Consider the following 15,558-nt stretch of genomic DNA (forward strand, 5'->3'; position numbering starts at 1 on the left):
GAAAGACCTACTTAATTAAGGTTACTGCTTGAATAAAGGGTGAGGTATCAGTGCATATACCACTGAGAATGTGAGCCCCCACCCACACACACTGTAACCTTTGCTCCTCTTAGATTGGTGGTTGGAATGCTGATAGGCCCATTCCTGTGGAGGTAGCCACTGTTGCTATGAGTTCATGGGTACAACATCTAAGACATGCCTAGAAGATATTATTTTACAGCACTATTTCCCAAATTCCAGATGTGGCCTCCTAGTTTTCTTAAGGAACCTATATATCAGTCAGAACCCAGCCTATAGGATAGTGTGCCAGGGCTACTGGGTCCCAGAGACCATGTAGATGCTATGACACTCAGGTACCATGGAAGTGTTCAGGTCCATATCAGGGACGAAGTGCTACTATTGTTTGGGAAGTCTTCCCCCAAGACCATGTGTTGGTTTTCAGCCTGTGGTATAAAACCTTTAGGAGACTGAATTAAGTGGGAGGTTTTAGATTCACTGGGAGCCATTGAGGGGAACGCTAGGACCATCCACCAATTCTCTCTCTCTCTCTCTCTCTCTCTCTCTCTCTCCATCCTGGACTTAAGAGGAGAGAGCTTTGTGATGGGAGATGTCATTCTGTAAATATGTTTCTCATACTGGTTAATGAATAAATCACTGTTGGCCAATAGGAAAGCAAGATAGGTGGGACTAGGAGGCAAGGAGGAGAGAGAAAGTAGTAAGGAGGGGTCAAGATGGAAGACGGAGAGAGCAGAACACCAACGGGCTCTCTCTCTGGTAAGATAAGACCATGTGGAAATACTTAGATTAATAGAAATGGGTTAATAATTAAGACAGAGCTAGTCTCTGTGCATTATTTGGGGCTGGCACGGTGGCGGGACAAGACCAGCGGCAGGCAGAAAAACCTACTCCTTACAGCTTTGTTCTACCATCCCATTTATGCTATGATGAATCACCACAGTGAGGATCCAACTGACCAAGGGCTACTGTCACTCATCTCAGGAGTAAAACAAACCTTGTCTTTAGAAGTTGACTTATCTTGGGTGCGTGTTACAGTAACTGAAAGCTGATCAACAGGGGTACATTTGGAGAGTGAGATGCTCATGTGGCACCTCTCAAAGTTCTGTGCTTTGCCACTTCCTCTTCTCACCCAACAACAAAGCTTCAAAGGCCAAGGGGAAGTATAAACAATGTCAAGTGATGGACAGCTTGACCTGTACTTGGTCCTTCTAATTGATAGGTTTTAACTTGCTACCATAGTCTTCTAGAATGGAGAAAAACAAAACAAAACAAAATGTGTCTACACATTTCCAAAGTAGACATGGTCCATATGGAAACAAAAATGATTTCTTTCTCTATAACACTTTCTTCTCTCCCTTCTCTGACACTTTGAAAACACCAGATTCCAAAAAAGGCCATAAACTTCCCGACTCTAGACAGTGCCCTTTGTTGGTTCCCTGATGCAAAGACTAGGTCTGAAAATGTCTTTTGTTGGCTTGCTTTTCACAACTTGTCTGAAAGAAAATTGAATCCGAGAGAGACCTAGGCAGCCAGTGACTCAGTAATCCCTGGGACACACAGATTAGGGTTCCCGGAACAAACTGCTGAGAATGCTTGCAAGCTTCACTTTCTCCTTTCATTGATCATTATAAACTGGGATGTGTGGCTTTATTATCTGGGTCAAGAAAAGCCTCAGTAAATGACACCTAGAGATATACAGAATAAAATAAGCCTTGTTTTAAAATTGTTGGAGAGTTAGTTGGCCATCAAGGGAACCAGACACTGAAGCCTTAAGCACCAATCTTGCCAGGTTTTAAATTTGTACTTTCTATTTTTGCTGTACATTATTGATGTGTGTTCCCTGCCTTCCTCAGCAGAATGTCCTAGGTACAAATTAAACAGCACTCTGATGAGTGTGGCTGTCATCTTGGACACCTGCTTTCCTCAGCACTGAACACAGATGTCCCCAGAGTAACTCAGTGGGTCTTGTACTGATGAGGCCAGTCCCAAATGGATTTCGATTCTACACCATTAGATTTCACACCCAACACTGAAATCATTCTGTCTTCCCTCTTGCTTGATAAAAAGTAAAAGCTGCTTCCCCCAGATTTAAAAATAATGTTCCAATCGGCTGGAATTAAATTTAGGTAGCCAGTTTCATCAGGAAACAAAACCCTTGGTTCAAAATGGAAGCACTAGCCTTCTCCACGGAGGAAAGGGCAGCATCTTCAGTTGACATAAACTGGGCAATTATTTCATGCCCTTGAGTATCTTCTTTCCCCTTAGGTTCATGGTCATGCCACTAGAGAATGAAGAATCTCTTAGTGGTCCTAGGACTAGTAGCCATGATGTCCATCTCACATGGGGTGACAAAAAGAATTAGTTTGTGGGCTGCACCAACCTCTTCAATAGGAACTCTGGGGCTCTGCCCACGAGACCATGTTTTCACAATCCCTTCAGATGATGTTCACACACATAAAAGTTTGAGAATCACTTTCTAGAATGGCTAAGATTTGCTAGAATTGTGACTTCTACTCCCCAATGTGGCCTATCTGCCAACTCATGTGCTTCAGGCAAATGTCAAACTGTGCTACAAGGGCTTCTGGGAAAAGAACCCACATGGAGAGCAGAAGTAGTAATATGGACAACAACCTTTCATAATCTCCTCACCCCACCCATGCATGCTTGTCTCTGCAGGAGACACCATTTTTCCTTTGCTCATAGCAACTCTCTGTGACCCTGGGGATTTTCTGCCTTCTCAGGCTAACACAACTATTTTGTGCTATACCCACAGTGCTTTGTTCCTTTTCCTGTCATTTATCATGTAATTCATCAGTCTAGCTGTCCCCCACTCCAGGCAGGGTCAATGACATTCGTGTTAACATTGTATCCAGCACAAACATTTGTTGAAAGGAGTTTAATTATGCAATAAACAAATTTGCATGCACACATGGAAAGACAAGAGAGGGAAGCGATCCAAGACTCTTGATAAGAAAAACATGACAATTCTAATTGAGTTTCCGGTGACCGGACTCAAGTGGCAGGCGCCATGCTGGACACAGACACCTGCAGTCAATGGTCTGTCTGTGAAAGCTGCTAGCTGTGTGCCAATTAGAGCCTAGCACTGGCACTTGTTCACTTGGGAATCTCATTGCAGACGCAGCAGCTCAGAAACTGGCAGGAGCTGTCTGAGCTGCCAATCACAGCAGGTCTCCGGGGTCCTGTGGACTGCACATGCCTTTTGCCTCTCCCTGTGTGATAACCTCCAGTGGGTCTAGGGCAGATGGTAGAGGAGAGGGATGTTGAAAAGGGCATCAAAGGTAGACAGTATGAATTTCAATTTATGTCATGTCCGTAGAGGGAGCTCGAAAGAAAGCTTCGGTTTATCTGAAGGAGGGGGACAGGGATCTTTATTTTCTTGACCCCTAATTCTGAATAAAACCTGTGAGCCCCTCAGTCCCTATGGCTCACACTCCAACCTCCTTTACTCTGCTCTAGTTTTTCCTAGCATTTATTAACCTTCTCATACACCATTTTCTCATTCTGCTAGGATACAAGTCAAGGTGGTGGAGAGGGTTATCTGTTTTGTTTATTGATGTGCCTTTGATGCATAAACCTGCATGGCATAAAGAAAATGCTAATTTTTTCATCCTTTTTTTTTTTAAATGAAAGAAACTGTTTCCTCCATTTTCTTGAAACGAGTCCATCTCATTTTAATTCTCCATGTCCAGGTTTAATTAGAATATCTCCCATTTCCAGACCCCAAATAGTTCTCCAGCAAAGACGCCGTGGTTACCTGTTCCTGTGTTCTCAATGCAGCCATACTTGGGTAGGGCACTTAGTTTAATGACAGCATCACCCAGAAGGTTGTCGTGATCATCAGTAGCAAAAAAATGGTGGAGAGAGAGTGGTGCCCTGCCTCCCTCATCAACCTAGGGAAAAAGGAAAGTAGAATGTAGACCTGCATGGGCAGGGGTGCAAATCAGAAAATGATACCTGGGGTGAGCCCCTCCTTTGGCGGAGAGGCAGATCTCTGCAGAGGGATGTGCCTGCTGCTCAAGTCAGGCAAATCTTTCAGCACCTCTCAAAGATGTACTCAAGACACTGTGCCTGTGTGTCTCTTCTCAGAATTGCACTCCGTTCAATGATGGATCTGGTGATAAAGCAGTTCTAGCCAGTTCTAACTAGCCATCTCAACAAGTTTCAGGACAGGATAGCTGCCTTCCTGGGGCATCAGAATTCTGTAGAGCACAGCTGGAGAATGATAGATACAGCTCTCCTTCACAGTCCCATGGTTGACTGCCCTATAGGCGGTGCCATCCAGAATATAACTCCCATTTAACTCTTCATATTGTGCATTTATTGGGATGTAGGAATAAAGGACCAGCTATCCCTGATTTAATGCTTATTTTAACATCAAAGAAGAAAATAAATCAGTATATGTACAAGCGGTTGTTGGAAGTAACCTTTTCTCTTAGGGCCTGGCTCAATGAGCTAACATATATAACATATACTCTGCAGTCTGGCCCTGATGCTTTTTGCTAGCCTGATGGAAACAGTCAAGGCATTTTGCTCCAAACTCTTAGCTAGCTGTAGGCTGGCTGGTAAATTTCAAAATGGGACTCTGAAATTGAGGATGGTCCAAGTTGTAGGAAAGGGTGACTATCACAACTGTCTCAATTCAGTTTCATGAATATTAAAGTACATGATAGAGACAGGGAAGGCTGAGGTTTGGGTACTGTTGCTCATATGTGAGCATGGGAAAGAAAAAAAATGAGTGTTTATGAATCCCCTGAGATGCACCAGGTATTGTGCTAGGATTCAAATAATCACCAGAAAAATCCTTTATGTAGCAAAAGTTGTAATATTTAAGGAAGAAACGGAGGCCAGGAAGGATTAAGTACCTGTTGCAAAGCCAGGCTGCTAGTACAAAACAAAGCTGGTACATGCACTCAGCTGATGTCAGTGACGGGCATGTGTTATATGGCTTCTCACACATATGATTTCTTTTTCTTTTCTTTTTTCTTTCTTTCTTTTTTGTTTGTTTGTTTGTTTTTCGAAACAGGGTTTCTCTGAGGCTTTGGAGACTGTCCTGGAACTAGTTCTATAGACCAGGCTGGTCTCAAACTCACAGAGATCTGCCTGCCTCTGCCTCCCAAGTGCTGGGATTAAAGGCATATGCCATCAACGCCAGGCTACACACACAATTTCTAAATCTTGTTAATAGTAATAAATATTGGTTTGATTCATATGGGGTCAGCTTTCCGTGTTTTAGTTGTTACCAACTAAAACCCTCAAAGGTATATTCTACTTTTGTTTTGTTCCCATTGCCAACAATATCTATATCTATCTATCTATAAATATATGTATACACACACATCTATATTTATACACACACACACACTTACAGATATAATATATTCTCCAGTATGCATAGATGTGTGTGTGTGTTTTGACCAGCTTGTGCAAATATAATGATCTGATCTTTTGCACATAATCATTCTTATATTTTTGAAAAAGCTTACAATGACAGCCACAGACAGTCTGCTATCACTACCCAGATACTTCAGGGGAAGAGCTTTGCAGCTCAGCTAGGCAGAAATCCTTTAGCAACATCACCAAGGATCCTAGCTCTCTCAAGCCCTGGATGTTTATTGATCTAAGAGCTGTTTACCGTGATAAGGTCAGCAAAAGCAATGATGTGTGGTGGACTCTTGGCAGGAGTGATTGTGATGGTGAAGACCTGGTTGTCCACATGGTTGTTGTCTACATCTGAGACAGAGAAGCGGAAGCTGTCCGTAACCAGCTGCTCTTCTGTCTCAAACACAGCTGAGTATCTATAAGACATGGGAGAATACAGGCTGAGTCAACCTGACAAGTCCAGTAAAAGAATTGTACTGTTGTATAAACAGAAGATCAGAAAAAAGGTGTTCTTTGAAGGAACTACAGGTAGTTGGTTACCACAGTTCTTAAAACCCCTTTCAAAGACCTATTTACATACCTAATGTTCTTGCTGTTGATATCCTCCATGGTGAAATTGAAACCCTCCGAGAGCTCCTCCACATCAGGTCCCGAGGTCTTTAAAAGCACACCATACATGGGCAGAGAACTTAACCGAATCCAGATCTCTGGGTCAGGAGAAGAATCGTCCTAATCAGGCAAATATGAGTCAGGACATGAACGCAGGTTTGCAGAGACCACAGGGGCTCACTTGCCCCATGATAAAGGCAGCAGCCCCTATCATAAAGCATCAGCACTCCCAACTCCACAAAAGTTCAGTATTTATCCCTCTTCAAATGCCTCTGTTATAATGTCTTCTTGGAATAATGGTTCAAGGTACATGGGGAAATGTGCTTATGATATAGGGAATAAAACAAAGAGATGTTTTATCGGCTCTGTAACAGCCATAAGGGTCTGTTTTTATTATGTGTACACAGTACAGAAGAGAAGACAGCTCACACTCGTCATTCTATAAACACAGGAGGAGATTTCTTCTGCAGCTTTCAAGAACACTTTGCATTTCAGAAATACACAAAATTCCATTATAATATATAATACACTCTACAATAACAAATCTCTGTGGAATAGAATTTGCTTAGAAAATGGTTTACTCCAAGTAAAGCCAATGTGACAAAAAGTTGGATTAACAAAACAATGTACCCAGTCCTGTGGGTTTCCTTCTGGGAGGACAGAATCAATGAACCCTCACACCCTAGCACACTTAAATCTTAACAAAGAACATTTCCTTCTCCTCTGTTGTTTATTGAGAAACAAAACCAGCTTTCTGTGCGTCTGCACAAATAATAACAATATTTTCATAAGCAATTTCCTCTCTCTTCAAGAGTACTTTGGAAATGTCTAGGAGGCAGGTGATGTCATTTTGGAGTTTCCCTGGGTCATCTGTCTTTTAGAGTTCACTGTGAAAATGGGGACACTGCTTTATTGCAGCAACAATGAAAACAAATGTTGCATGATCAATTTTACTGTCAAATGCAAGTTTTCCTGGCTACACCGTGCAGCTAGTGATGGATGGGAAAGGAAATGTGAGCAAATATGAGGTGGCCAGGCAAGCAAGGTCTGGGTCCTTGTCATGTCCATCCCTGGGGGCAGCCTTCTTTCCGTTTACAGTTAGAATCCTCAATGCACCATCACAGAATTGTCTCAGCCCTCCTAATACCAGCTCAGAAGGGAATAGGAACATACAGAAGCAGCGAGACTTCATAGAAGTATAATCTCACTGTTTTCTCCTTTCTCCATGTGGGGGATTAAATAAGAACCATTGATTTCCAAAGAGTTACCATTTACTATTCCTGTGAGTTCTCACTGAGGTAGAACTTCAAAAGACTACAGAGAATTTTCAGGCACCCTCTTCTGAGATGTGAGAACAAGACAAGGTACGTGATTTTTAGTTAGAATAAAGAGCATCAGTCTCAAACACTGGCAAATCCAGATAAGAAAAGCTTATTTTGTGCCAGGCATAATTTTATTACACTCTAACATTCAAAAAAGTTCTGGGTTTCAAATGTGAGAAATAAGCTATTGTTTTCTTCTTCTGAAAATACCTTGTCATAATTTGAAAAAAATCACTATTTTAGATCAGCCCAGAGATTGTGAGTTCATTAAAATGCATTAAAAAAAAAAAAAAAAAAAAAAAAAAAGACCAGGTTCTTATGTAATTTCCCTGTTCAAAGACCTTCATATTCACTTTGGATGAATTCATATTTTAATTTTATTTTTTATTCATTCTACATAAATTAACATGTGATATGTAGTTATAGCAAATATAAATATTTAGCCCACATAGATCTATGAGTCTACCACTCAACATGAAAATTAGATAATAGTTAATTTTAGGGTTGGGAAGATAGCTTAGTTGGGAAAGTGCTTGCTTTGTCAACCTGAGTTTGGTCTCTAGAACCCATGTTAAAGAAAGTCAGATTTGGTGACATGCTTGTAATCCTAGTGCTGAGGAGGTAGACAAACAGACAGACTCCCCAAGGCTCACCAGCCAGCCTGTCTAGCCAACTCGGAGAGTCCTAGACGAGTGAGAGACACTGTCTCAAATAAAAAAGCAATACTCAACATTATCTTCTGGTCTCCACATGCTCATACACACACATACAGATGCTCACAAACACACAGGAATACACACACAAATAATTAAACGGTATGCACCTTTTTATCCTGCCTTGGCACCTTTAATCACTCGTAATTATGTCTCTCTCTTCCTTTGTTATTATTAACTCGATTTTTCCAGACAGGGTTTCTCTGCATAGCTCTGGCTATCCTGGAACTCACTCTGTAGATCAGGCTGACCTCAAACTCAGAGATCCACCTGCCTCTGCCTCCAAAGGGCTGGGATCAAAGGTGTGCACCACTCCCAGCTTCAATTTTCAAATATGGATTGATACAATACTTGAAAGAATATTTTGGGTTTAAAAAAACTATAGTTTGGGGGGATTTCCCTTAGTTTCTTCCCTTTCTTTTTATATTTTAGAGACACCACTTTTTTTTTTTTTTTTTTTAATGTAGCCCAGGCTGACTTTAAGCACAAGAACCTCTTTCTCTCCTACTAAGAATTCTAGATTCTGAGGTCAGAAGTGTGGGCCACCATGGTTGGCTCCCCTCCCCTCTTCGTTTCCTCCTCTCCTTTTATTTCTTTATCAGGAAATTCACTTTGGTTTTCTACATAGCTGGTTAGAACTTGGATTTTTCCCTGGAAGTTACATATATTTTGTTAAAATTCATTCCCAGATACCTGATATAACATGAACATATCATATGTTGAATTATTTCAGTTTTGGGTGGTATGTAGAAATGCAATTCATGTTTTAATATTAAGCTTGTGCTTCTCATATTACAAATAAGAAAAGTGAGACAAGAGTGTTTAAACAACTGGCCAATGGCCATTCTACTCTATGAGACAATAGAGAATTAAAGCTTGTCAATTAAAATTCCAGAACCCACACACACACACACTAAGGGAGCTGGGTGTGTGTGCATTTATTTGGCGGAGTGCCTGCCTTGCATGTATGAAGTCCTGCATATAGCCGTGTGGCATACAAAAATGTGTATTGCACACCCATAATCCCAGCACTTAGGAAGTAGAACCAGGAAATGACCAGATGTTCGAGCTCATCCTTGTTTACCTAGCTAGTTTGAGGCCCTGTCTAAGATTGGAAAATCAAGTAGCCTTACAGAGGATCCATGCAGGGTCCCACTTTTGCTTTGGTGGGACCTCTCATCTTCCCCCTGGTGTCCACACTCTAATGACAAGGAGACTCAGTGCTGCTATTGCTGTACACAGTCCACTTAGGACCACCATTTCAGATGGTGTTTCCATTACCCAAATCTTCAGTATTTCAGGAATAGATGCATGCGTCCTGCTCATGTCTTTACGAATGCAGGCCATGATGCACTTTCAACAGGCTAGAATAGTTGCCTGAACTCTTTTTGCTCTGCTGGGAAAATTCACGTTCAATCAATTTTTGAAAATATACGTTTAGTTGCCATTGAGCTCACATTCTGATGGGCAGCTCGTAACGGGTGGTTAATGGGCAGGCGCTCTTCCTGGGGAGCTATTTCGGTCTGCCAAACATTTCCTGAGCCTGGCAATCTACCGATTAAATCCGAATTCATACATTTTTATAAATTTATGACTGCCACAGGATCAAAGGACCGTAACATATGATAAAAAATAATCTGCCAATTAAACACCATTGGAACTTTGTTGAGACTGTGGTGTACCCACAAGAGGATTCAAGTGGTGTCTGGTTTCTCATCCTTTAAGGAAAGACAGCTTAAAGAAAAAAAAAAAAAAAAAACAATCTGCTGTACTTTGTCTGCTGCCTACTGTCTGGAACTGGACTTAGCAGTGATGGTCTTCAGCCCAGAAAAGGAAATTTTGTTTTGTTTTTCGAGACAGGGTTTCTCTCTGTAGTCCTGGCTGTCCTAGAGCTCATTTTGTAGATCAGGTTGGCCTTGATCTCACAGAGATCCACTTGCCTCTGCCCGCTGAGGGCTAGGATTAAAAGTAGGTGGCACCATAGCCTGGTGAAAGGGTTTTAAAATACAGTGTTTTAAAATGAGGAGTAGAGATAGGCCGTTCACTGTAATTTTGAGTCCAGTGAAGGAAAAATTCAATATAAAGAATGATTACCATTCAAATAATTATCCTTCCTTTCAAAGCATAACAACTAATCATCATTATGTTTATATAGACAGTAGTCATCTCTTTACAACATATATAACTGCAAAATAAAATTAATTATCCTCATTATCCTTTGCCCCAGTTGCAGAATCAAAGAAGGCAGATGAGTTTAATTACCAAGATCATTTAATCGAGTTTGAGCCAGACACAGGGGAAATCCCCACCGTCTCTGGTTCTCCCCCTTCTCCTCAACCACTCTGCTCTTAGGGTAGGGCATAGCCAGCAGGCCAATAGCCTGGCTTAGGAAAACTACAGAGAGGCACTACCAAGGTGTGGGAGGGGGCTTGTATTCTGTCTAGATTGGACAAGAGGAAGCTGGAGAAAGTCACCTTTCTCTCAGGAAGCCAGGATCAGCCATTACCTCTTCATTGCTGGCCAAGCAAATTCCCAATTGTTCTTCTCCTAAAATTCCCGGTAGACCTCTTGCATTCCACACTGAAAACGATAGACTTGGAGCTTTTATGGCAGGGGAATTTTTGCATTTTGACAATTACAAGCCCTTGGTCGGTCCCAGTATTTTCATCTTAAGATCTTCCTTCTTTTTGTGTGTGTGTCTGTCTGTGGTGTACATGTATGTGTGTGCATGTTCACATGTGTGTACAGAAGCATGTGGAGGCCAGATATGATGTCTGGTGTCTTTCTTGATAATCTGAGGCAAGGTCCCTTCTAGACCAAGCTTGCTGATTTAGCTAATAGAGCTAGCTAATTTCGGAGCCCTTCTCCCTCCTGAGTGCTGCAATCTCAGGCTGCCCGCTGTGCCCATATGGCTTTCACATGGTTCCCGAAGAGCTGAGCTCCACCCTTCACATTCATGCAACAGGTGTTTTATCCACCAAGCCATTGTCTCAGCCACCAGCGATAACACATTTACTTGTCTACTGTGGAGACTCTGGGGGGAGGCCAGGATGTACAGTGACTCCAAAGAGGAGTCCAAAGGGATGCTAAGAAAAGAGCCTTTTACCTTGCCTCTGCCCCATGTCTCAAGTATCCAGCTGTGGTGCAGCTTCCTAGGTGGGCCAGCCAGAAGTGCAGACAGCAAAAGAGTAAATGCCAGAACTCACCACATAGGCAAGGTTTGACCTGGTGATTACAGCTGTTCGTTGACTAGCAACAGTCATGCTCAGAGAGGAACCTGGGGCCAGCCGAGGCCCTCGGTTCTCTGACGGGGACACCTCCACTTTTACTTCTGATGTTGTCACGGTAAGGCCATCTGTGACTGAGATCACCATGCTGTCCTCCCAGGCAGAGGACCCATCGTGGACGTACTGCAGAATATTTCTCTCAACTTCACTGTACGTGAAAGTGTCACCTTTCAAGAGCAAAACACAGTCAAACTGTAAAGCCAGTGACTTCTGGGAATAATACTTCTCATTTATTCCACATCTTTGTTCTCCTGATTTCAAAGTGCATGTAGAATCATAAACTCTGGGACAAGCTAAAGGGTGGGTTAGACTGTCCCTCCATACTTCTCAAGGCATCTAATTCTTCTGGGTGATAGCCTTGGTTGATTTTGTGTTTTAAGGCTCATAGTAAGTTAAAAATCAGGCTCTGGGACGTCAGTCATCACTCCCAGTTCTAGAAAAACAAAGAACATGCTTATATTCTTGACGGCTTCTCTGAATCTAATCTTGCATTAGAGTCTTGAAGACTTAAGAAAAGAGAGAGTAAGTATTCCTTGACCCATCAGAGCCATTATTCTAATTTGGCTGTTTAAGATTTTAAATCAAAAATGTGAAAACAGAACTGAGAACTTGGTGATTGGGCACTTGTTTAGCATGTGCAAGACTCTCATTTTGAACACTAGCGTGGGATGAGAGTTGCTCCTTGATGTTAAAAGTGCAAATTGCATAGCTCAGAGTACTACTTTATAACACGTCATAATAGATAAAACAGGTAGTGTGGGAAGTTTTACGATCACAGAGGTTGTACTAAAGAGGAATTAATGCAGTCCAAATTTACATTTTAAATTGTAAATTTGATTAGAATTTTAAAAAATGTAATCCACACATATTAAAATTGCTCATAGTTTTTGAGCCATGGAACTTTTTCTTTCTTTCTTTCCTTCCTTCTTTCTTTCTTTCTTTCTTTTTTTTTTTTTAAGGCATGTCTCTAGTGATGGGCATCATGGTTCCACAGAACATACTGATGAATTAGACTCCTGGGGTGTTCTTCCCAGTTACATCTTTTGGTATATAATGGTAATGGGGTATAGCTTGTGCTGAGAGTGAGGAACTTGCTTGTCTTCCATATTTACCTTCTACACCCTAAGTGCTTGACTTCACTAAAGCTGATAAGTGCTGCATTTAAACATAGCTATTAACTCTTTACAAACACCTTCAGATGTCATCTATCAAACACAGGTTCAGGTGAAGTCCAACACCAGGGGACAGGACACCAAAGCACTGGTTAAAGGCAATCCTGAGGAAGGGGGGCAATGGCTGCTGGTTTACACTCCTGTCCTAACGATACTTCCTTTTCGCTACCCTAAAAAATTGCCTTTATGGCTCCCAAGTGCCTGTTAGCTATCCTTTATACATTTAATCTGCATGTAAGGGCAAAGATTCACCCCATCAGGGAAATTCAGAAGAATGGATTACTACATCTCTAAAAAGCAGCCACCTCAAAGATTAAGGAAAGCAAAGATTATGGAAATGAGATAACTAACTTCAGAAGAGAGAGTATTCTCCATATGGCTGAATATTTAAATAAAATACCTAGATTTTGATGTGTTTGTGTGTGTGTGTGTGTGTGTGTGTGTGTGTGTGTGTGTGTGTGTATGCGCGCATGCGTATGCGCTTTTCTATACTGCCTATGCAGTCAATATGTAGTTAGATAAATTTTAGATTTATGTGTATGGATGTTTTGCCTGTACACAGGGATGTGCACTATGTGTGTGCCTGATACCTCGGGATGTCAGAAGAGTGCACTGGACCTTCTGGAATTGGAGGTATAGTTCCCATGTGGCTGCTGGGAACTGAACCTGGATACTCTGAAAGAGCAAGTGCTCTTAACCGCACAGCCAACTGTTGAGCCCCAATATATAATATCTATAACCCAAGAAAGCACAATAAATGCCATTTTAAAAAACTGACTACACTGCCACACTGTTGCACAGTTTAGATAACATTTTAAAGTTTGTTCTTCTTTAAAAATGGATGACAAAACATGGAGATAAAACTACCAGAGTCTTAGACAAATATAAAGAACAAGAACATATAAACTGCTCTCTTAATGTCATATATCTGTGAAAAAGCCAGGTGGAGTGGAAGGTCACTTGCCAGTCTCGCCTGCAGGTGGCCTGGGGTAGCTAAGGGCTGGAGGACAAGTGGCAGAGGAAGAATTCTAAGGTCTAGGTCAAGAATGTCTTTTCTCCTGTTTCATCCCTCACAGGCATTTGACTTCTTTTCCGAGTCACATAAAACTAATTATAGAGGTTAAAAACAAAAGTCCTCCAAGCAGGCCAGGTACAGAGGACACAGCTACCTGCAGCCATGGACCCTGAGGACTCCCCTGTGGACTTCAGGAGAGAGCCATGCTGTGGCGGCTTCTGAAGCTGGAAGAAGAGTTCTTCTGGCACCATCTGAGAATCTCTCGTCACCAACTGCAGGCCTGCAGGAGGGAGAGAGAGGGGCTGGCTGCAGGACAACTGCATGCTTCCCTAGATTAACACCACAGGCCAGGCTGCAGACCCAGTGCTGAGCAATCCATGATCACAAAGCTTGGCGTGCCAGAGAAGTGAAAATAAACAAGGCTGACCCACCAGTTAGGACGCAAAATATTCCTTCCTCCCATACAAATTAGGGCAAGCACCGAAGGCCATTGGTAGGTCTGCTCTAACCAGCGTCTTTCAGAAATATCCCATGAAGTGATCCTGCTGTCCATCTTACTCCCTTACTTTCCTAAATCTACAGAAGAGCCAGGTTCATGCTGGCTGCTCCGACCATTGAGAAAGCAATGGATAGACTAAAACCAACTCTCACCAGGGTCTATATGACTCATTTATAAGATTGCTTATAAATAACTTTTGGTCTAATTATAGAAATGAAATAATTAACTTCAGGACAAAAGTCACATGTAAAAAACATATGGATCCACAGTGTACACATAATACAAATCTCCAATTTAAAAAAAAAATGTTCTTGATAAAAGAATTGACAAACTGTAAAGAGTAAGTGCATTTAGAAATAAATAAAACCATGTATGGGATGGGCAGCCGGAGGGAGCTCCTCACAGCTTCTGAAGGTCATTGTGATCTGTCACTTTTGTGTGTCCTCCCCCCCCCCCCCCCCCCCGACCCACTGCCCTCTGCTTTCTAAACAGAAAACAGAAGCAGTCACTCACACCTGCTCCCTAGACTCTCTTCTCAGCTCGGTTACTTTATACTGTAGCAAGGATAACAAATCAAACTCCAGGAGGCTGGGAAATAAATTCTGGGTAGCATTCCATCACAAGGCTGGCCTCTGAAGGGTCTATTTCCACCTCTCAGTCCTGCTTCGATTTGCATAAGAATGGGCAGGAGGATGGATGTAGGTGGGGGTGAACACACCCCCTCTGGAAGAGGGGGTCACTACATTTCAGCAGCCATCAGGAAGTTTCCACAGGACTGCTGTTCTGGTACAGCCTAATTTCCAGAGCTAGTCATCTCTCAGCCCCCCAGGTCTTACCTAGAGAGGTGCGGCCTCCAGGGCTAACCTCCAACAGGGGCGCCCAGACCTGAAATGCTAGTGGTTGCCGATCAGAGTGAAGTAAGTGAATGGTGAGGGCCATCTCTGGACTCATATGCTGTCCATCAGAAACTGGTAAGAGTAAACACACACACACACACACACACACACAATTGAGTACATACGTGCAAATATAAATCAACTTACTTAAAGTCTGGGCTGCTTTACCCTATTTTTTCAAATACTTAGCAACTTGTTGAGATGCTTAAAAATAAGTAAGTGTAACAATGATGAGCAAATCTACTACAGCATTTTCTATGGATAAGACAAAGGATGAGAGTTCACAACCACAAAGATATTAAGTTTTCTAAAAAATTATAAGTATTTATTTGTAAGTTAAAATTTTTTACAAAGTTATTTTAAAGAGTGATTTTGAGGCTCATTAGTGGGGAAGTAAGGTAAGATAAGCACTTGAAAAACAACGAAAAGCCTGCAGGGTTCCATATAGCTCAGCCTGAACTCCAACTCACTCCATAGCCTGGTATGACCTTTAACTCCTGTTCTCAACCTCCCAAGTGCTAGGGCTAAAGTTCTCACGTGGTACCAGCAAAGACTTTTATTTATGGAAAGGTTCTTTGAAGCAATATATTTCTCCAATATCCCAGAAAAAAAAGTACTTTCTTTTAA

At 42.0% G+C, this 15,558-nt stretch overlaps 1 protein-coding gene across 1 annotated transcript in view; it reads right to left on the minus strand.

Moving 5' to 3' along the window:
• The window catches only part of Fras1 (Fraser extracellular matrix complex subunit 1), a 245,647-nt gene that overhangs the window by 72,882 nt on the left and 157,207 nt on the right, over positions 1–15,558 (minus strand). The window contains exons 35-40 of the mRNA XM_051198572.1: positions 14,872–15,003; positions 13,691–13,816; positions 11,269–11,516; positions 5,999–6,147; positions 5,672–5,834; positions 3,794–3,929 (exon numbers count right to left, since the gene is read on the minus strand). Coding sequence (XP_051054529.1) covers positions 3,794–3,929; positions 5,672–5,834; positions 5,999–6,147; positions 11,269–11,516; positions 13,691–13,816; positions 14,872–15,003 — 954 coding nt within the window. The remainder of the gene's footprint in view (positions 1–3,793; positions 3,930–5,671; positions 5,835–5,998; positions 6,148–11,268; positions 11,517–13,690; positions 13,817–14,871; positions 15,004–15,558) is intronic.

This window comes from Phodopus roborovskii, unplaced genomic scaffold (assembly GCF_943737965.1).
Source record: "Phodopus roborovskii unplaced genomic scaffold, PHOROB, whole genome shotgun sequence".
In the NCBI taxonomy this organism is placed as follows: Eukaryota; Metazoa; Chordata; class Mammalia; order Rodentia; family Cricetidae; genus Phodopus; species Phodopus roborovskii.